Source organism: Glycine soja, chromosome 15 (genome assembly GCF_004193775.1).
Source record: "Glycine soja cultivar W05 chromosome 15, ASM419377v2, whole genome shotgun sequence".
Classification (NCBI taxonomy): domain Eukaryota; kingdom Viridiplantae; phylum Streptophyta; class Magnoliopsida; order Fabales; family Fabaceae; genus Glycine; species Glycine soja.
This window is the reverse complement of record NC_041016.1, coordinates 48,370,936-48,393,768: the sequence shown is the minus strand read 5'-3', so window position 1 is coordinate 48,393,768 and position 22,833 is coordinate 48,370,936. Positions and strand designations below refer to the sequence as shown.

Genomic DNA, 22,833 nt, shown 5'->3' with positions numbered 1-22,833 from the left:
ATCCTAGGAAGTATGGCCCGAAAGGTGTTAGCAATTATTATTTTTACTATAGCATCAAAATCTTCATTCAATGCTAGAGGAAGGATTCTTGATCCTTATTGAGGTTCCCTTACTCCAATAATGGTGGAAGTATTGGTTTGCATGCAAGATTGGTTGGAAGAAACTTCTTTTTCAATGTTTACTGATGAGGATTTTAAAGAGCTCGAGAAATTTGAGCAAGGTAAGTTAATATCAATGTTCTACATATTTTTATTATGCTTTTATTATAAATTTTAGAAAGTAACAAAACATTTTTCTATTTGCAGATATGTTGTCTCCCCATGAAGGAACTTCGTTGACCGCCACTATTAATCTTGATGATTGAAGGAACATTAATTGAGTGTAATTAGTATTTGTATTTACCTTGTTTGTCAGATTGGTTAATGTTGTTGTCTTGTATGGCAATGTTGACTGCAACCCATGTATATTTCAGGGAAATGAGATTTTCAAGCAAAAAAAGTTTAAGAAAGCTAAAGACTGCAATTCCAAGAGCATTGCCTTATCACCAATAGTTTTAGGACCTAATTTGTTAATCAATAGGACCAAATTTGTTTCAAACTTTTTGTGTCATGTTAGTTTTTTTAGTTCAGTCTCTGTCCAAGTATATTGATTAGTGAGACTATGGAATTTTACTTGCATTTTTGTTGAAACTACGAAATTTCATAACTTGCATTTTTGTTGTTTACATGAAATTGCTTATAATTCAGTTCAATTTTTTAATTTAAAAACTATAACTGAACTGCTTTTAAAAATTAAACTAAACTATTTTTCTCTAATGAATAGTTCAGTTCAGTTATTAAGAACTATTTGTACAATTTAGTTCAGTTTAGGACAAAAACTGAATTGAACTGAACTTTGGCCACCCGTAGTTCAAACTCAACAAATTCATGAATCGAACTCCACATTTGCAACTAGGCCTTACAACCCAAATCAAAGGAGAACAACTATTTCCACTACCTTAATTTGTTATTCCCACTACCATTTTCAAAAATTGTAGGGAATAGTCAAAACTACCCTTTTCCCCACCCCCATCCCTTCCCCTATATGTTTCCCCACCCTCACCCTTTCCTTTCTTTTTCCTCTTCAACTCTCTCTTCCCCCCATACCTAAATCCCCTCTCTATGCCTTTCCCTCTTCTTCTTCTCCTTCTCCCACTCTCTGTCCAACTCCTTATCCCTCTCACATACTCTAATGTTGCAAGGTAGAAACTTTTTTTTCTTTGTTTTTCTGTGCATAATGAAAATACGATTTTGTTGTGTTTCTTAACACAAAACACAAGGGAATCGTATATTTGTTGCATTTTTTGTTTCAAAAAGTACACAATGAAAATACGATTTTGTTATGTTTTGGGTTTAGAAACATAACAAAATTGTATTCTAGTTGTATTGTTAAATATTTATGTAGGATTTATTCCAGATGATGTTAGAGCTCCACATAGAGACTCCTAGACATGAGAGTTGTACTTGAAGGCACAGATAATCATCAGGTCATACAATAATTTCTGCTGATGGAACATGAAGGTTTGATAGCTAGATGTTGCTTAGCCGAGGAGCAATCGTTGTCTAGGAAGAAAGCCAACAAAAGTGGCAAAGGAGGTGACCGCAAGGGTGCTTGAGGAAATTTGTCATTTTGTTTTATTATGTATTCGACTTATGATGCTTTTTGTACAAACTTATTTTTATGTTGTATGCACTTATTTTTAGTAGTTTATGTTTGTCTTATTTTTATGTCTAAAAGATACAACCTAATAATGTAATAAAGAACGAAATTTTTATTAAATTCATACATTGATCCACACATAAATATCAACAATTAAAAACATGACTAAATATAGTTATTATCTCCATTAAAGCCTGTTGTCACCACTGATCCACACATCAGAGCAATGATCTATTCAGCAGGTCTTGGTTTTCTTGGTTTATGCAGTAGGACAAGGATTTCTATTGGAGATCGACCAACCATTGCAAACAACTCAATCGGACCTTTAGAACTAAACTGTGAAAAAGTGAAAAACATCTTCCCCACTTCATTATTGTATTTAAGCTCCATACAATTGTACTCAACACAATTGTCACCTACATATACAAGTTTACGATAAAAAACCCTCAAATAAGCTTCTTCAACCTCCGATGACATCTGTAACTGCTTTCCTCAAAGTAGCAAATGACATTTCGTCACTAATTTTTATGAATTTAGAACCACTAGACATTCAAACAATATTCCCTCAAAAGTTGATACCACATCACCATCATAATACAGAACAACAACTACTCCCTCCATCTTCAATCCAATATGGTGAAAGATCCAACACAATGCATTGAGATTTCTCAAACTACTCATATACATGATTTCATTGTGTTGATTAACACAATAAAATCATGATTCTATTGTAAATGGGGGCAATTGAACAACGAAAGCATGCTTCTTTGTGCAATTGGGATGATATCAAATAACATGACTGAAACACGATTCCATTGTGTTACCTCCACTACAGAACGAAATCATGTTTCTGTTGTACGATTGGGGGATCAATTAACACAATAGAAACATAATTATGTTGTGTTACTTCCACTACACAACAAAATCGTACTTTTATTGTGCATTTTTTTACCCCCCCCCCCAATTGCACAACAGAAACACAATTCTGCTGTTCAATCTTGGGATATGGTTAAAGTGCATCCATGTGGATAGTGTCATTAGCAAAACTAGTAGTGTTAATAGAAATTCTTAATCAGACCCGTTTGTTCTTCTATAGGAAGAGGCCCAAGCCCATTAACTCCACCACCCTATTCTCTATTTACATTAGGGATTTACTTTGGGCACCCAACACTTTTTCATTTTTTCCAAAATTATCCCTAACAAACATACAAATTGTTAATCTGTACCTAGAATTTTTTTTTAATTCTTTTAAAAAATATTTTACAAACTAATTTAAAATTAATGACCTAGGTAGGATTCAAACTTGTGACTTTTAGATTATTAATACGACATCCTAACAAACTAAGCTAATAAGTCAATTATATTATATAATAATCAATATCGATATATATAATATTAAATTTTTTAATTATATTTAATGCACATATAAATTTACATAATAAATTTTATGATAATTAGTTTTGTTCTAATAATTAATTTGTTTACATATATAAATTATAAATAAAAATTATAGGTTTAATAAATATTTATATATGTAAAAAAATATATTATTATATCAAAATTAATTATTATAAAATTTATCATGTAAATTATTATATGTATTAAATATACATTAAAAATTTTATTATCACGTATAAAACCATTAATTATTTTATAATATAATTGATTTATCAGTGGAGTCTATTTGAATTCTCCATAGGCCATTTATTCGTAGAACTATTTTTTTTTTTTTTTTTTTTTTATAAATTGTATGAAGCATTCGCAATCCATATGAAGTCTATAAAAGAGAATATCAAAACTATCGATATTGTGCTAGGTGTAGAAAGTAATTGCGTTTACATTACCACTCTCCGGTTCCCCCCAAGCCCTTAATCCATTTCTCTCCCTCTTCTTCTTCTTCTTCGATACGTTCACTGCATCTCAATTCTCAACACCATCAGTAGCAGTATTAGTGTAATCTTTTTCGCTCTTCAAACATTTTCATATAGCTTCGATACTTCAATTTCAATTGCTACTTAGGGTTTCACTTTCACTTTAGCCCTCCGTGCAGGTTTTTCTAGGGTTTCGCAAATGGCGCACCTAGGAGGAGGCGCTGAAGCGCACGCGCGTTTCAAGCAGTACGAGTACCGCGCGAATTCGAGCCTGGTCCTCACCACCGACTCGCGCCCCCGCGACACACACGAGCCCACCGGCGAGCCCGAGTCCTTGTGGGGGAAAATCGATCCCAAGAGCTTCGGCGACCGCGCCTACCGCGGCCGGCCGCCGGAGCTCGACGAGAAGCTCGAGAAGGCGAAGAACAAGAAGAAGAAGAAAGACCGTGATGCTGCCGCTGATGACGCCGCAGCTGTCCCCTCGAAGCGGCGCCGAGTGCAGCATGACAGCGTGCTCTCCGCCTCCGACGACGGCGTGTACCAGCCGAAGACAAAGGAGACCCGTGCCGCCTACGAGGCGATGCTCAGCGTCATCCAGAACCAGCTCGGCGGCCAGCCCCTCAGCATTGTCAGCGCTGCCGCCGATGAGATCCTCGCCGTGCTAAAAAATGACGTCGTAAAGAACCCTGATAAGAAGAAAGACATTGAGAAGCTTTTGAACCCTATACCTGGCCATGTTTTTGACCAGCTTGTGTCCATTGGGAAGTTAATTACTGATTTTCAGGAGGCTGTGGATGTTCCCAATGGGAGTTCCGCGATGGATGGTGAGGAGGGGCTTGATGATGATGTTGGTGTTGCTGTTGAGTTTGAGGAGAATGAGGATGATGATGAGGAGAGTGATTTGGATATTGTGCAGGATGAGGAGGAAGAGGATGAGGATGTCACAGAGCCGAACAGTTCTGGGGCTATGCAGATGGGTGGAATTGATGATGAGGATATGGAAGAGGGTAATGAAGGGATGGGTTTGAATGTGCAGGATATTGATGCTTATTGGCTTCAGAGGAAAATCTCTCAGGCTTTTGAGCAGCAGATTGATCCACAGCACTGCCAGAAGCTCGCAGAGGAGGTGCTCAAGATTCTTGCTGAGGGGGATGATAGAGAGGTGGAGAACAAGCTTTTGTTTCATCTTGAGTTTGATAAGTTCAGCCTCATTAAGTTTTTGTTGCGGAATAGGTTGAAGATTGTGTGGTGCACGCGGTTGGCGAGGGCACAGGACCAAGAGGAGAGGGAGAGGATTGAGGAGGAGATGAAGGGGACAGAGTTGCAGCCGATTTTGGAACAGTTGCATGCGACAAGGGCTTCTGCGAAGGAGAGGCAGAAGAATTTGGAGAAGAGTATTAGGGAAGAGGCTAGGAGGTTGAAGGATGATACTGGTGGAGATGGAGATAAGGAAAGTAGGGATAGGAGCAGGAGGGTGGTTGCTGATAGAGATGGGGAGAGTGGATGGTTGAAGGGTCAGCGCCAGATGCTTGATCTTGATAGTATTGCTTTTGCTCAAGGTGGTTTTTTCATGGCTAAGAAGAAGTGTGACCTGCCCGATGGGTCTTATAGGCATCTCAGTAAGGGTTATGAAGAGATTCATGTGCCTGCCTTGAAGGCTAAACCGCTTGATCCTAATGAGAAGCTCGTGAAAATATCTTCTATGCCTGATTGGGCACAGCCAGCTTTCAAAGGAATGACGCAGTTGAATAGGGTGCAGAGCAAGGTTTATGAGACTGCCCTTTTCCAGCCTGATAATCTTCTGCTCTGTGCTCCAACTGGGGCTGGAAAAACTAATGTTGCAGTGCTGACAATACTTCAACAAATTGCCCGGCACAGGAATCCTAAGGATGGTTCTATTGACCATAGTGCTTATAAGATTGTTTATGTTGCACCTATGAAAGCTCTTGTGGCTGAAGTAGTTGGGAATTTGTCCAATAGATTGCAGGATTATGATGTTAAAGTTAGGGAGCTCAGTGGAGATCAGTCACTAACCCGGCAACAGATAGAAGAGACTCAAATTATTGTGACAACTCCTGAGAAGTGGGATATTATCACTCGAAAGTCGGGTGACCGCACTTATACACAGCTTGTAAAGCTTCTTATCATTGATGAAATTCATCTACTTCATGATAACAGAGGGCCTGTACTGGAAAGTATTGTTGCTAGAACAGTAAGGCAGATTGAAACCACAAAGGACTATATTCGGTTGGTGGGATTGTCTGCTACTCTCCCTAATTATGAAGATGTTGCATTGTTTTTGCGTGTTGATCTGAAGAAGGGGCTGTTTTATTTTGATAATAGTTATAGACCTGTTCCTCTTTCTCAACAGTATGTTGGAATCACAGTGAAGAAGCCACTTCAGAGGTTCCAGTTGATGAATGATATCTGTTATGAGAAAGTTATGGCTGTGGCTGGAAAACATCAGGTTCTTATCTTTGTACATTCCAGGAAAGAAACTGCCAAAACTGCTAGAGCCATCAGAGATACTGCACTTGCAAATGATACTCTTGGTAGGTTTCTTAAAGAAGACAGTGCGAGTCGTGAGATTCTTCATACTCATACTGATCTTGTGAAGAGCAATGATCTTAAAGATCTTCTTCCATATGGTTTTGCAATTCATCATGCTGGTATGACCAGGACAGATCGCCAGCTTGTTGAGGATCTCTTTGCTGATGGGCATGTGCAAGTGTTGGTTTCTACTGCGACCCTTGCTTGGGGCGTGAATCTACCTGCTCATACAGTGATAATTAAAGGGACACAGATTTATAATCCCGAAAAGGGGGCCTGGACTGAACTAAGTCCTCTTGATGTGATGCAGATGCTGGGTCGTGCTGGAAGGCCCCAATATGACTCATATGGTGAGGGAATAATTGTTACTGGTCATAGTGAGTTGCAGTATTACCTCTCTCTCATGAACCAACAACTTCCGATTGAGAGTCAGTTTGTGTCCAAGCTGGCTGATCAGCTGAATGCAGAAATTGTTCTTGGTACTGTACAAAATGCCAGGGAGGCCTGTAATTGGATTGGATACACTTACTTGTATGTCCGTATGTTGAGGAATCCTTCATTATATGGTATAGCACCTGACGTCCTAACAAGAGATATAACATTGGAAGAGAGGAGGGCTGATTTGGTAAGCATCTCAACACTCTAATTTATCACTATATAATTGCCTGAACTAAAGCAGATGCACTTGTAGTTATTTGATTTATTTATTAGGTGTCATTTTTTTTTTTGCCAATCTTTATCAGATGTTTTGAAGATGTTTGTGCTTATCTTTGTCATGATTTATGTAGAATTGCATGAGAAGGGAACCAAATCTTTCATTGGTTGTGAAAATTACTCATTCTAGTTAGAGACAGTGTTCTTGGTCTCTTTTGGTAGTTTGATTTTTTTCCTTCAAATTTTTTCTTGAATGAATTTGAAATGATATTCAATGTTGAAATTTTAGGATGTTTATTGCCTGCTCATACTAACCTTTTTTATTTATTGGCTGATATTGATCTATATATCTTGTTGAAATCTTGCAGATTCATACAGCTGCAACCATCTTGGACAGAAATAATTTGGTGAAGTATGATAGGAAGAGTGGGTATTTCCAAGTCACAGATTTGGGTCGTATTGCTAGCTACTACTACATAACACACGGATCCATATCCACATATAATGAGCATTTGAAGCCTACAATGGGGGACATAGAGCTTTGTCGATTGTTCTCTTTGAGTGAAGAATTCAAGTATGTAACAGTAAGACAAGATGAGAAGATGGAGCTAGCCAAGCTCTTGGACCGTGTTCCCATCCCCATCAAGGAAAGTCTGGAAGAGCCAAGTGCCAAGATCAATGTTTTATTGCAAGCATACATTTCACAATTAAAGCTTGAAGGACTCTCGCTGACATCTGATATGGTCTTTATCACTCAGGTTAGACTTCATTCGTTCCCTTTGTTGAGTGATTAATTTTGGAAATGGTGGCTGTCTTATGTCTTGTTGCTGATTGTTGTATTTTTTATCCTCTTTCTTTCAGAGTGCTGGACGTCTTTTGCGGGCACTTTTTGAGATTGTCTTGAAACGTGGCTGGGCGCAGTTGGCTGAGAAGGCTTTGAACTTGTGCAAAATGGTGACCAAGAGGATGTGGAGTGTCCAGACACCTCTGCGTCAGTTCAACGGAATTCCTAGTGATTTGTTAACGAAGTTGGAGAAGAAAGATTTGGCTTGGGAAAGGTATTATGACCTATCATCACAAGAGATAGGTGAACTCATTCGTGCACCGAAGATGGGAAGGACTCTTCATAAATTTATACATCAGTTTCCTAAACTGAACCTTGCAGCACATGTGCAGCCAATTACTCGCACAGTTTTGAGGGTTGAGCTGACGATAACTCCAGACTTTGCCTGGGATGACAGAATTCATGGATATGTTGAACCATTCTGGGTGATTGTTGAGGATAATGATGGAGAATATATTCTTCACCACGAATATTTTATGCTGAAAAAGCAGTATATTGATGAGGACCACACACTGAATTTCACTGTGCCGATATATGAGCCTCTTCCCCCTCAGTACTTTATCCGTGTTGTTTCAGATAGATGGCTTGGATCACAAACCGTTTTACCCGTTTCTTTCAGGCATCTAATCTTACCTGAGAAGTACCCTCCACCAACTGAACTACTGGATCTGCAACCACTTCCTGTGACTGCCTTGCGAAATCCATCATATGAATCTCTTTATAAGGATTTTAAGCATTTTAATCCTGTTCAGACACAAGTCTTCACAGTTCTGTATAATTCTGATGACAATGTCTTAGTTGCTGCTCCAACAGGGAGTGGTAAGACTATATGTGCAGAATTTGCTATTTTGAGGAATCATCAAAAATGGCCTGATAGTGTCATGCGTGTAGTTTATGTTGCGCCCATTGAATCTCTTGCCAAGGAGCGTTATCGTGATTGGGAGAAGAAATTTGGAGGTGGTCTTAAGTTGAGGGTGGTTGAATTGACTGGAGAAACTGCGACAGACTTGAAACTTCTTGAGAAGGGTCAGATTATTATTAGTACCCCTGAGAAATGGGATGCTTTATCTCGCCGCTGGAAACAGCGGAAACATGTTCAACAAGTTAGTCTTTTCATCATTGATGAGCTCCACTTGATTGGAGGTCAAGGTGGTCCTATTTTAGAGGTTGTAGTTTCCAGGATGAGATATATTGCTAGTCAGGTTGAAAACAAGATTCGTGTTGTGGCTTTGTCTACCTCTCTTGCAAATGCTAAAGATCTGGGCGAATGGATTGGAGCTACCTCCCATGGCCTTTTCAATTTCCCCCCTGGTGTTCGTCCTGTGCCTTTGGAAATTCACATTCAGGGTATAGATATTGCTAATTTTGAGGCAAGGATGCAGGCAATGACCAAGCCAACTTACACTGCAATTGTTCAACATGCCAAGAATGGAAAACCTGCCCTCGTATTTGTACCTACAAGGAAACATGTCCGACTGACAGCTGTGGATCTGATTACATACTCAGGTGCAGACAGTGGGGAGAAGCCATTTTTATTGCGGTCAGCAGAAGAGCTTGAACCTTTTCTTGACAAGATTACTGACGAAATGTTGAAAGTTACTTTACGTGAAGGAGTTGGATACTTGCATGAGGGCTTGAACAGTCTTGATCGTGACATTGTGACTCAGCTATTTGAAGCTGGCTGGATTCAAGTCTGTGTTTTAAACAGTTCCATGTGTTGGGGAGTGACATTGTCGGCTCATTTGGTAGTTGTGATGGGCACGCAATACTATGATGGGCGAGAGAATGCACAGACAGATTACCCCGTTACTGATCTTCTGCAGATGATGGGTCATGCCAGCCGTCCTTTGGTAGACAATTCTGGAAAATGTGTCATCTTGTGCCATGCTCCTCGTAAGGAGTACTACAAGAAGTTCTTATATGAAGCATTCCCGGTTGAAAGCCATCTTCATCACTTCTTGCATGATAACTTGAACGCTGAAATTGTTGCTGGAATTATTGAGAACAAGCAAGATGCTGTAGATTATCTTACATGGACATTCATGTACAGGCGGCTCACGCAGAATCCCAATTATTACAATTTACAAGGAGTTAGTCACAGACATCTTTCTGATCACCTCTCAGAGATGGTGGAAAATACTTTGAGTGATTTAGAAGCGGGCAAGTGCATTACGATTGAGGATGATATGGAGCTTGCTCCTCTCAATCTTGGAATGATAGCATCCTATTATTACATCAGCTACACAACAATTGAAAGGTTTTCATCATCTGTGACTTCAAAAACTAAAATGAAGGGTCTTTTGGAGATTCTGTCTTCAGCTTCAGAGTATGCTCAGCTTCCAATACGACCTGGAGAGGAAGAGGTCGTTCGTAAGTTAATTAATCACCAGAGGTTTTCCTTTGAAAACCCCAAGGTTACAGATCCACATGTTAAAACTAATGCTTTGCTTCAGGCCCATTTCTCTAGACAATTCGTAGGTGGGAACCTTGCATTGGACCAGAAGGAGGTGCTTCTTTCTGCAAATAGACTGCTTCAGGCAATGGTAGATGTGATATCCAGCAATGGTTGGCTGGGCCTGGCCCTTCTTGCTATGGAAGTTAGTCAAATGGTGACACAGGGAATGTGGGAACGTGACTCCATGCTGCTTCAACTACCTCATTTCACAAAGGATCTGGCTAAGAAATGCCAGGAGAACCCAGGGAAGAGTATAGAAACTGTGTTTGATTTATTAGAGATGGAAGATAATGAGAGGCAAGAATTGTTGGGCATGTCAGATTCACAGTTGTTGGATATTGCCCGATTTTGCAACCGGTTCCCTAATATTGATTTGTCATATGAGGTGCTGGACAGTGACAATGTTCGGGCTGGGGAGGTTGTCACTGTGCTGGTCACTCTTGAGCGGGATCTTGAGGGAAGGACAGAAGTAGGACCTGTTGATGCTCCCAGGTATCCAAAAGCCAAGGAAGAAGGGTGGTGGCTCATTGTTGGTGATACCAAAACCAATCTGTTGCTTGCCATTAAACGGGTTTCCCTGCAGCGGAGGTTAAAAGCCAAACTGGAATTTGATGCTCCTGCTGATGCTGGAAGGAAATCCTATTCGCTTTATTTCATGTGTGATTCATACCTGGGTTGTGATCAGGAGTATGGTTTCACAATTGATGTTAATGCTGATGGTGGTGATCAAGATAGCGGCAGAGAATGAAAAGGTAGTCATCTGGACCACTCAAACATGATTTGCTTGGCGATTATACTATGGACATGAATTGGCTTATTTTATTTATAATATACATTTATAAGATGTTATTAGTTAGGAATTTTGGGAGCATATTATGGAATGTTGAGTCTGTTTATTCTGTTTAAGGACTGTGGCTAATGTTTTAGTTATTCACTGGCATCCGCATAATTTAAATCGATTTCTGGTGACAGCTTGATGTGTCATGTTACATGAGAAATGATAATATTCTAATGCCTTGATTTCACAATCAAACTCTCACAGCCACTATAAAAGGCAAAAAGGTTTCATCGTTTGCTCTATTTAAAATATATCCATTGGGTTATGACAATTTTTTCTGACATCTAACAGCCAATAATGCTTCTCTTACGATGATAATTGCTTGAATGTTTGTTGGATTCCAGAAGATCCACTTTTAGTAAATTTGATATATTTGCATTCACAATCAGCCCATTATATCATTGAAGTTAAACCTGGGGCAGGAATACTCTAGATTTCCCTTGCACGTTCTTTTCTTTAATCATCACTATGCATTTATACAGCGAAAGCTGTATCCCCACCCCTCGCTGCCAAAGTGTGATTTTAATACTCAACTCTCTTAATGCCTGTTATTTGACACACTACCTTGTGCTTTGTCGGTTTTTTACTGAATTAAATCTGTATCCATTTTACAGTTTTGTGAAGCTTCAAATGCAAGGAGGGACACTATAGCACTGCTGAAGATTGTATCTTATTCTGGTATACACCATACTTCATCCATATGTACGACTTACTTGTTCGTTAAGTAGTAATTACATGCTAATAATTGTTAATTGTGGCAGGCATAGGAGGATAAAATTGCAGCAGTAGGAAATGAAGTAGCATTAGGAAGTAACACACTTGTTGAAACACCATAGCTGGCGGCTCCACTAGTTGCAGCATTAGGAAGTGGATAGTTCGCTTATTGAGACGCTAATTTTCGTTTTGGAAATGAACAGTAAATTGTATCATCGAAGGACGAAAGCAGAGTTTTTTCCTCTTTGGTCCCATCCCGTGGGTGTTAGATATAATTAATGTCTGAATGCATGTTGTACGGCAGCTTGTATAGAAAGTTAATTTTGCTGTTTGGTTATCAAAGTTTTAACTCGAGAGTTGACATCAGTTGCTACTGTCTTTTCTTCTCAACCATTTGATTTGTGTTCAATAATCTGTATAAACATGAAAGTAACTACATTCTCACTAGTTCCTGTTTAGGATCTTACTGAGGATGTTTTTTGGAATCTCTATTGGTGACTTCCATGTACTGGACGATACCTTGAAGTTAGTATTAAAATCAACTATTTTTTTCTTTCCTATAGGTTTGATTATTGTTGACGCAGAGGTTTATCTGGTTTGGTTATTGTTTATAAGAATGCTTTTGAAATTATAATTATTGGCTATGCTATTCTTAGGTAAGTTCGATTTTGTTAGAATTTATTCTTGGTTTGGAATGTTTTTTCAAAGTTCTCCCTAGGCTCACTATTTAAAGGGGGGGTTTGAACGATTGCCATGAAAACAGAAGTAAATGTGAAGTGGAATTGAATATATTATTGAAATCATTATTTTTAAAATTTAGTAAAATTTATTTATTTTTTAAATAATCTCAATTTATCCTACATGCGTAAAGTCCACCATTCATTTATAATTCCTTCGGCTCAATCTGTAAAATTTGAATTTAATTTAAGTGAATATCGTCTTGAATGAATAGAAAGCCAAAGAATATTCATGGCTTCGAATTCAAAGCATATGCGGAGTGGCCAATTTTCCATTAAAACAGTGGCCAATTTCAAAGCAATGGGGCTAAGATTCCAAAGATAGTTGATGAGAGGTTGTGTAGTGTGGGAGCAGAAATTTGTAGTAGGATAATACAATTATTTTACGCCAGGACATTGAAAATATAACAGCTTCTATCGTGATAATGAAAATTAAGACAAGTTTACGTTCCTAGGAGCAAAACACCCTTGAAATAAATATGCCCATAGAAAAATGAGGTGGGGAAAATAGAAACTTAACCTATGTTTAAATCAAGGTCTTGCGTAAATATATATTTTTTTTAAATGACAAAGACGTAAGCAATTTTAGTGTTGTTTTTCTAATGAAAATACAAGTATAACAATTCATCAATGAAGATATAACATGTTTTCATTAGAAAACAACACTACCTCTACCTATTATAAGCACAGGCTGCACAGCATTTATAAGTTATCCTTTGTAATATAGTAGAACTTAGAACTGTAAACAATTAGCATTTTCAAACCATTCGACTAATGATCAATTGGTACACTATGCTTTATATTCTTGCTGCATGTATTTTCTTATTAATCATCATAAAAATGCAAGCTAGCTATGCACGAGATTCACATTGAGAAACAAATTGGAGACATTGATGAAGAAGCATGATTACTAACAAAAAAGTTTTTTCACATCCACTCATTTATAGAACAGAAGGAACATATCCACAAAGTACTTCACGAATAGTTCTTCATTTTTAGATAGTTACATGGACTATGTTATAACTTAAACATCGATTTGCAAAGTCTATTGAACCAAAGCACTTGTGTTGTAGACAAGAAGTGCACCACCAGCTAAAAGACCAAGTAGAGTCACAGCCCAGATAGCCAAGCCAGTCGTACCTGCATATATAATTTTTTTTAATTATTATGATTATGATAAGCTATTCATAGTGGGGGAAAAAAAATCTAATAATAATAATCAAATCAGTAGAAAAATTGACCATGATAAACTACTCTTCTAACAGTGTTGAAACACAAAGTCACAAATGAATAGGTAAAATGCTCCTTAAGCACAAGGATTCTCTACAATGAACAACTAAAGAGTAAGACATTTGCGAAAATATTTTAAAAGAATCTTTTTTTTACAAGAATTTTAAAGAGACTTAGTATATTATATAAAATATCAATTTTTATATTAATCTTCTAACTTTTTTAGTTACAAAATCATTTACAAGGGTCATTTATTAGATTAAAAAATCGAGGAGGAAAGAGGTAAAATGTAAAATAGATATATTTATAGAGATGAAAGAGATAAGATGCAAAATAGATATAAAATAATTTGCTTAATTTTTTTAAATAAATAAGAAAAATATACTTAAATTATTTATAATAATACTTACATCTATATTTAATATTTGTGGTCTTATTAATAAAAATAATACCAAATAATATATCATACTATAATTTAATTTATCATTTAATAATTAAAATTAATGACAAATATTTCTTTAAAAAAGCATAAAAATATTAAAGTCCTAAAAAATTGGAGACCTAAGACGATTGTCTCAGTGGCCTAGTGGCTTACACGATCCTCTCTATATATATATAATCCTCTCTATATATATATATAATGAGATTTATAACAACTCAAATATCCTATTTGAATTAGACCCTTTGGTTAACATATATTATTTTTTTTATCTCTCTAATGAGTGGAGTGAAATTTTTTTACAAATATATGAAAAATGATCTCTATTTTCTTTATCTTTCTTTCATGCTAATTTTTTTCTTGAATGTCAAAAGTTATCCTGAATGAAAGTTTCTTACCGCCAGCGTAGACATCACCGGTTGGAGACCAGTCCTTGGTGTCGTAGATAGGACTGCATAATAATATATCAGGCAAATGAAATTTGAATGAGTAGGTTAATTTATACACAAATGAATGAAAATAATTTATAAATTTCAAATAATATATAGATCTTATTATTACCTGTAACCATCGACATTAGCACCGTATTTGTCTACAAACTGGTAAACACCCTTTCCCTGAATTGATGTTTGGAAAGTTAGAAGAATAATATAGTAACTACTGCCAACAATATCAAAGGTTTAAACTATTTATCTCTTCTTGTGCCAAAAGAAAATTATTTGTCTCTTCTTGAAATTCAACATTAAAAGAATGGAAATAATAAGGAATGAACTTTAGACTCCTCAATCAGAAACACTCTAACATAATTATGTAATCAACTAACAATTTCAAAAGCTTAAACTGAAAAAAAAAAAGATGTGTGAATGATTTTATATTATTCTCTAACATGAAGTGATACCCATGTTCAATTAATTACAAGCACGACAGTAAATTTAAATTAGTATTTTCTTTTCATTTTATCATATTAATCTACTACTGTGAGTTTGTCCCTATCAAGAATCTGAAACCAAAGAACCTATCCTCCACTCAACAACAGATTCAGCTCCTCGAGAGGAAACCACTTTCCAGGATAAAATGTAATGTGTTTTTGGATTAAAGTTTACAAATTTAGATTACAATGAAATCCATTTTGTAAATCAAGTTTGTGAAAGCAACTCTTCCTTTTCTTCTCTATTTCAAACTGAGTTTCAAGACAAAGATGTGGTAAAACTCGGTTAACAATCGAATCCAACTGAAAATCAAACAATAGCCTTTTTCAGTTTTTACTTTTTGAATAGACGATGAAGGTCTCTCATCCGAAAACCAAACTTAGCCCAAGTAATTTTAATTGTTGATTTTTTTTTGTGTGTGTGTGTGTGTCTGTGAAATATTTCAATTGTTAATCAATGATTTATTGATCTACATTCTGCACTTACATAACAAAACATGCATGTATTGAACAAGTGTTGATTTTCTCATCAATGACTAAGATTACTTACTTGACTCATACCTAGTTTAGACAAAAAAACGTATTTTTTTTTTAACTATGTACTAAGATTTAATGAGGCACAAACCTTTCCTTTCCTGCCAGATGCATCAGTTCCATCCCTCAAAGCCATGCCACCATTAATTCCTGCAAAAAATCATATAAAAGCAACAAAATTAACAAGTGAAAGTGTAATCCATTCCCACACCCCCAACAACCCCCCAAATCACCATATATATATATATATGTATAAAAAATTGATAAGGTATTCCAACTTGTTTTATTTTAGAAGAAGTATTTTAACCCAGTTATAACTATAATTATTTTAAAATATACCAATTGCGTAACTTGTTAATGTATAATTTCTGAAGAACAAGTGTGTGCACAAATCCCATATAATATATGTGTATTTAGATGTTTCAAAAGTCCTATAACAAGTTATAACTATATTTATTTTAAAATATACCAATGGTGTAACTTGTTAATGTATAGTATCTATGTGTATGTGTGTATTAAGTACTAACCATAAGGTTTGTCAGTCTTGATCTTCTTGCCACCACTGGCCACAACTCTGAATGAAGAAGAGTTCCTTGAGAGAGAGGGAAGGCCTCTCACTGAGGACTTCTCAACAGTGAAAGGGGCAGGTTTGAGGGCCACAGATGCCATCACTGAAGAGGCCATTTCAGCTGAGACTAGTTGTTGCTGCTCCTAGTGCTAATGCTTCTCTTTGTGCTTCTTCTATGGTATGGGAAACAAAACAAGTGCCTCTGATAATAATAATAATAATAGTAATGATAGTGGCTGCAGATTTGTGATTGCTTTGGTGACACGTGGCGTGGGATTTGTGGCAAGTGTGGGATATGATAATGCAAACATTATCTCAATGAGATCAATTTTTCACCTGTTGTTTATGAACAACATGAATGTGCAAACAAAATCTTGATCTTGATGAAAAGAATCGTGGATATTCCTTCCAGGAAAAAATACAAAATATTTTTTTTTTCTAGTGGAAAAAAAAGGGGAGGTTTTACATGTATAAGTTGAAACTTACTGCAGAATTGCAGTTAAAAAGAGAATGGATGAAATAAATTCTCACTATAATAAAATAAATAAGTTATTAGTTTTTTTTTTTTGGAAAAAAAGTTATATGCATTGTCATAGCTTCCGTTAACATAACATTAATGTAAGGTTATACTATGAATATGTGCTTTATATTAATAAATAATTTTGTTTGTATACAAAAATTTATATATACCATCAATAATCAAATTAACATGTCTGCTTAGCTACTTCATTACACTATCTTAACAACCATCAATAAGACTAATATGTATCCAAATTTACATATTGAAAATAAATTGTATACATATTTTTCTATTGATAAACGTTAATTTATTAAAATATTAGTTTTATTAATAGAAAAGATTAATTAAATGTGTAATCTTTTTTCGTTTTTTTTAACTATCTAATCTATCTTATATCTTTCACTAAATTATATATATGTAATCTTTTATAGATCTAATCAACTATTAACATGAATCCACTGTCTTAATAGCAACCAATAGGACTAATTCGTAACCAACTTTTCATTATTCCACTTCTACTTACCTCTTTGTATGCGGGTGTTACTACAAAAACATGTCATTTATTGTCAAACAAAAAATGTCAAATTTTAGAATTACCTTCATTTTTAGTATATGGGCTTATACTAACATTTTTTTTTATATATTATACCAATATTTGATGCATTAATATATAGTATATGCCAATTTTCCATACTAATATAATTATTTGTCAATATAATATGTGTCATATTGTTAATATAGACTTATAATATTAATTGTTTAATTTTTGTTAGGTTATACTAACTGAAGTTAATCCAACATCAAGCTGGAATGAATAAAATGAAAACAGTTATTAACAAATCAAGAATCCAAATAAATTTAAATAAAAAATATAATAATGTTCAAACTAATACAAAGATTAATTTTAAAATAAAATAAAAAAATTAATATAGAAGTTTATTCTTTGCCTTTAGGACGTAGAGTTGTATCTCTCGTTGATTTATGAGCACGATCTTGCATTCCATTTGGCATACCGTGGTAGAGTACATAATAAATATTGATAATTAATTAAAGAAACAAAAAATTTTAAGAAATAAAAGATTTTCATTTTTTTAAATGGTAACTCAATTTTTTTTATATGATAAAACTAAAAAAATTATTTTTTTTGAAAAATAATTAGTTATATTGATTAATTAAAAAACTAATTAACAATTTGATAGATAGATAAATAGATAGATAATCAAAGTATAAGAGTTTAAATCTTAAGTTATACTGTTTTTTAATTCTTTTTTCCTGACTTCTCTCGTATACAATTCATTATTAAATTTTGGAGACTAAATTTTGTATTTTTTATCTTTCAGGGACGCATTTGTCAGCAGAATGTGAAGACAAAAAGTTAAAAAATATTATGACAAATATGTCCCTATGCTGACAATCCACGTTGGCAACGGACAAATTTCTCCCTCCATGCCACGTAGGCTATTTTATTAACGGTGACGAACGGAAGTTAATAGTCATGTTTACATTTTCAGGGACTAAATTTTGTATTTTCATCTTTTAGGAACACATTTATCAGCGAATTACACGTTAAGAGACAAAAATGACTGTTTACCCATAAATAAATAAAAGAACCTTCTTTAGAACATGCGTCCACCAATGCCTCTAGGTGACTCAAAGAGAGTAACAGAAACTCCATTTCTGGCAAGATTGAAGCACACACGGCTCTTGAAACTGCCATCATTCCATCATCATCATTATCATCAAACAAAATTAATTCACTAAAAAAAAGTCAAAATTGAAATTAAAATCAGATCACACGGCTGAAGTGTTTACTTCCACTTCCCAACACAGCAACCTTAAAGGCAGCGCTCATCGTTTCCTTGCTGATAATAGATTCTGAAACACACCATGACAGAGAGAAAAAAGGTTATAGGAAGTAATAATTGTAACATTGGCAATGGTCATGGTGGTAGGGTAGGTAGTTTAGACTAGTAAATGCATTTGGATCATTTGCAAAGAAAATTCTTAGCTTCCTTTCTTTTTCTTCTTTTTTTTTTTTTTCCTTTTTGCTTCTAAAAATTCTCAGCTTCTTAATACATATTCTATAATTCTATCCTTCTAATTATAACTAGTTATCCTACCCGGCTATACCTGGCTAAAAAAATAAAATTTTTCCTCTTTTAAAAATTAAAAATATAAAAATACATTTTTCCATTGGATTCATTTATTATTTTTTGTTACAAATCTAATTGAAGTTAACATATAATTTTCTAGAGACAACTATATTTCAAACTATAATAATTAATAGTTTCAACTCTATATTGACATTACTTTATGAAATATACGTGTTTTTAGAAAGAAAAAAAATTGCATAACATCTAGTTATTTAATATCGTTCCTAAGATTATGGTGAAAAAAATACTATCAAAGTATAAATTAACACACACACACATATATATATATATATATACACACACGTGTGTGAATAAATAAAAATCATAACATTTTAAATTTTAAAAATCATCAATGATATATGAAATAAAAAGAGAAACAAAAATGAAAATGATGGTAAAATATGAACATAAATCTTACTATTAATTAATAAACATAAACTTATGGGTCACCTAATTGGCTCCATAATTTGGCAACATACTTTAATGATTCACTTAGAATTTAAATAATGACGTAATCGTAATTTTTAGTTTTAAAAAATCAAAAAATAGAATAATGAAATGGAGTAGCAATAGTATCAAATAATATATTTTAATATCTTAAATTAAAGCTGCCTCTAAAATAATATAGTTTCTTTACACGACGATGTCTGGGATTTTTTGTCTTTTTCTTTATATATAAAAGAGCAACATAAAATTTTTTTTATACAAATTATAATTTTTGGTCTCATTTAATTTTAAATTTATGATTTTTTTTCTTTCTATTCTTTATGCCTGATTTTAGTTTTTGTGTTTTATAAAATCCACAATTATAATCAAATTTTTTATTTGCACACATTTTTATTTTTTTTTGTCTTCACACACAATGTAGTGACCACGATCCCATTACTATCATTTAGGTTAATTATTGACTGAACTTTCATGTGTAGGTCAATTGTCATATATGCATAGGATTATCATGCATTATTTATGTGTATACCTTCAACTCTCATAATAGGTAGATAATATACCAGGTTAAGCACATATCTTAACTCGTTAATTTTTACGAATAAATTACACTCTTAGAAATCTTTTAAAATTTAATACTTTCAAGACCTAAGTCACGGGAAATTACACTTGAATTTGGATATGAAAGTGACGGTTAAGAAAATTAAAAATGATGATATAATTTAATTTATCCTAATTTTAAATTTAGATAATAATATTTTATATTTTGGTCAATAAATCTTTATAGTAATATTTGTTTTGGTGCAAATAAAACCATGTTTTCAGCCAAGGAAATCAATTTCATTAGTGATAACTATATTTTTTATTTCATTAGTGATAATAATATTTTATATTTAGGTCAATAAATCTCTATAGTAATATTTGTTTTGGTGCAAATCAAACCATGTTTTCAGCCAAGGAAATCAATTTCATTAGTGATAACTATATTTTTTATTTATAGTCTCTCACCCGTGCCATGAACGGGGATTAGTAAAGAAAAATTGAGTTTTATATCCTGTAATAGAGTATTATTCATTATATTGTTAAACCTAACTTATTGCTTCACAAAATGTTGGTCTGGTCAGTTAAGAATAGTATTACAACTTCTGAACTTTAAATTAACATTGAGAAGTTGACATCAATCGTCAATATTAAATTTACCTTTATTAAAAAAAAATAGTTGGACGAAGATATCAACATTGAAAAGATAAATGAAAGGGAATTAATTGGAGAAGGATTGTTGGTAGTAGTAAAAATATAAGAAATAGAATCGAATGCAAGTTCAAGAAACAATTTTTTTTTTAATATTTATCTCAATGTATTTGTCTCTTTTTATTCCTATTTATTTTTATACTATACTTCATATATAATTACACAAATGATAGGAACAAAAGTACAAGTCATGAACAAAATACAATCTCTTCCAATATGTCAATTCAATCATAATTATAATAGCCTAACATTTATAAGAACAATAAGACTCTAATAAAAAAAAACTTAAGAACAATAAGACAAAAAAGGACATATTATAATGTTCATCAAATTAAAATTTAAAGAGGTATATATCTTTTTTTTCTAAAAGCAAGAAAAAAAGTTTATTAATGAACATATTTTAACTGAAGGGATATTACAATCTGTTTGAAAATATAAATTACAAAGAGTTGGCCAAAAATGAAAAGTTCATAGCTTAGAACCCAGGCAATGTTGTTATTGACAACCATGGAACCACGTGCTCCTTCCAAAAACCATTATTGAATCCTTCTAACACATACATATTGCCACATAAAACTGTTTCCTCATAAACCAATATGGCTCCCACCCGCTAATGATTACCAGATTCTTGACAGTGTAGTTGTCAACAAAAAGTAAATAAATGTTTGCATATATTTCCTCATAATTCAATTTACGGCAAATCTCTTGCCACACCCACCAGCATATTGCCATATATATTCCATACATTAAAAACACTGCATCAGACCACTAATTCATTCATATGGTCATGATTTATCACACCAAATAATCCACATTTTAAATAAAAATAATAACTTTAACCCCACTAAACAGTGTATGTTTGATTTAACTACTAAAAAAAATTGATAATTGATAACCATGTCCCACTCTAAAAGAAAATGGTGGAACTTCTAACATAAAAAGAAATGATCAAACAATTAAGGTGGACTTACACAAATAAAATATTTTGTTCACTTCTAAATAAAATGCTACCAATCAAATTTTCAATTGGAGGAGTAATTTGATCTGATTTATACCCCTTGCATAGTAGGGGTTGCAATCTAGTCTAGTCTAGTCTATATACGTTCAAGACTATTAGCTGTTACAAAATAAAAGAAAAGGACAACTAACTATACTGATGTAGTAACCTGAAAGAAAAGCTCCATATCAGTTTAGAAACAAATCTGGACACAGAATTTTCTTTGTGGCCAATGGACCAAGCTGAAGTGACTAACCACAAAATTTACTCTTTAAACTGCTATGTCCCAAATTTTCCAACCTGTATCCTTACAGTGTCATGAAAACTATCATTGGGTGATGACTAACCTGAGAGAGAGAAGAAATATAATAATTTCAAAACAGAAACAGACATATTCTAAAAGGAATTGAAAAAGTTAGAAAGTTTGGTTTTTATAATTTGTTCTTTTAGGGTTATTTTTAAGAATTAAAATTATGATGTGTTTATTTGGAAAGATCTTGAAACTATTCATATCATAGAGGAAATAACAATTGATATCAAAAGTCTAGCTAGCAGTTTGATTGCTTATCTGTATCCTTTTTTATTTTTTTATTTTTTAAAGTTTTGTTTATTAAAAACTATAACGTTAGCATTTTGTGTTTGAATACAATAAAAATTCCGTAATGGCAACTCAGTCATGCGAATTTCTTAACCAATATCCCACAACCACAAACCCCTACTTTCATTCCGGTTACACTGTCGCTACATGGCAAGAACTATCATGACTAGCTAGGCAAGGTATATAAAAATTAAGAAGAATGAAAATACTAGTTAATGAAGATAGAACCTCACTCTCGTGTTATTATTTAATGTATATGCTGCATTGCATGCTTAATTAATTTAATGACTTTGATAAATTAGTTTGCCAATATATACTACTGTGCAAGGAATATATGAAATTGCTTCCAAGCTCCAAATGAAGTTGCAACAGAATCAAATCATGTATGTTATCTTTGTTCACTGATCACTAAAGTTTTCCTTAAGTCTAATTTTATAATCATCATACAATATGTATATTTTCATGTAAGGCTTTATATGCAGTAGATTTTTCAGCAGCACTATTCTTCAATATAGTAAATTCTTGCGGTTGCAGGAGTGTCCCATTTGTTAGAAAGTAAAATTCAATTCAGGAGGTAACATATTTATATTTAAGATTCAAAGCACCAAATCTATGTAACAAGTACAATTTCACAGACCCGGTGTTGTTCTGGTCTTTTGAGAAGTGGTATTGTATTGTGCAGAATGCATGAGTTATGTAGAAACAAGCTTGCCCTGAAGAGCTATCCTACCTAAGTCCCACACTGGTAAGGAGAAAGAATATGCAAAAATAGTTTGACTATAAAAGAAACAGTCTATGATAGAACAAATC

At 34.0% G+C, this 22,833-nt stretch overlaps 2 protein-coding genes across 4 annotated transcripts; one reads left to right on the top strand and one right to left on the bottom strand.

The window, feature by feature from the left end:
* Positions 1–3,501: 3,501 nt before the first annotated feature.
* On the top strand, positions 3,502–12,184 carry LOC114388582 (DExH-box ATP-dependent RNA helicase DExH12-like). 3 transcript variants are annotated; one of them, XM_028349142.1, is made up of 6 exons: positions 3,502–3,651; positions 3,749–6,744; positions 7,142–7,531; positions 7,635–10,824; positions 11,525–11,588; positions 11,672–12,184. In XM_028349142.1, exons 2-4 carry the CDS (start codon positions 3,769–3,771, stop codon positions 10,818–10,820), a joined length of 6,552 nt encoding a protein of 2,183 aa, XP_028204943.1. In that variant the 5' UTR covers positions 3,502–3,651; positions 3,749–3,768; the 3' UTR covers positions 10,821–10,824; positions 11,525–11,588; positions 11,672–12,184. The 3 variants fall into 3 exon arrangements, with proteins under 3 accessions (XP_028204943.1, XP_028204944.1, XP_028204942.1); XM_028349143.1 differs by having other exon boundaries at positions 3,737–6,744; XM_028349141.1 differs by having other exon boundaries at positions 3,502–6,744.
* A 1,048-nt stretch (positions 12,185–13,232) lies between these two features.
* LOC114388652 (photosystem II 10 kDa polypeptide, chloroplastic-like) lies at positions 13,233–16,259 on the bottom strand. Its single transcript, XM_028349255.1, has 5 exons — positions 16,020–16,259; positions 15,584–15,642; positions 14,592–14,647; positions 14,429–14,481; positions 13,233–13,501 (listed from the first exon to the last, which is right to left on the bottom strand). The coding sequence occupies exons 1-5, from the start codon at positions 16,174–16,176 to the stop codon at positions 13,407–13,409; spliced, it is 420 nt and encodes a 139-aa protein (XP_028205056.1). The 5' UTR covers positions 16,177–16,259; the 3' UTR covers positions 13,233–13,406.
* Positions 16,260–22,833: the final 6,574 nt, after the last annotated feature.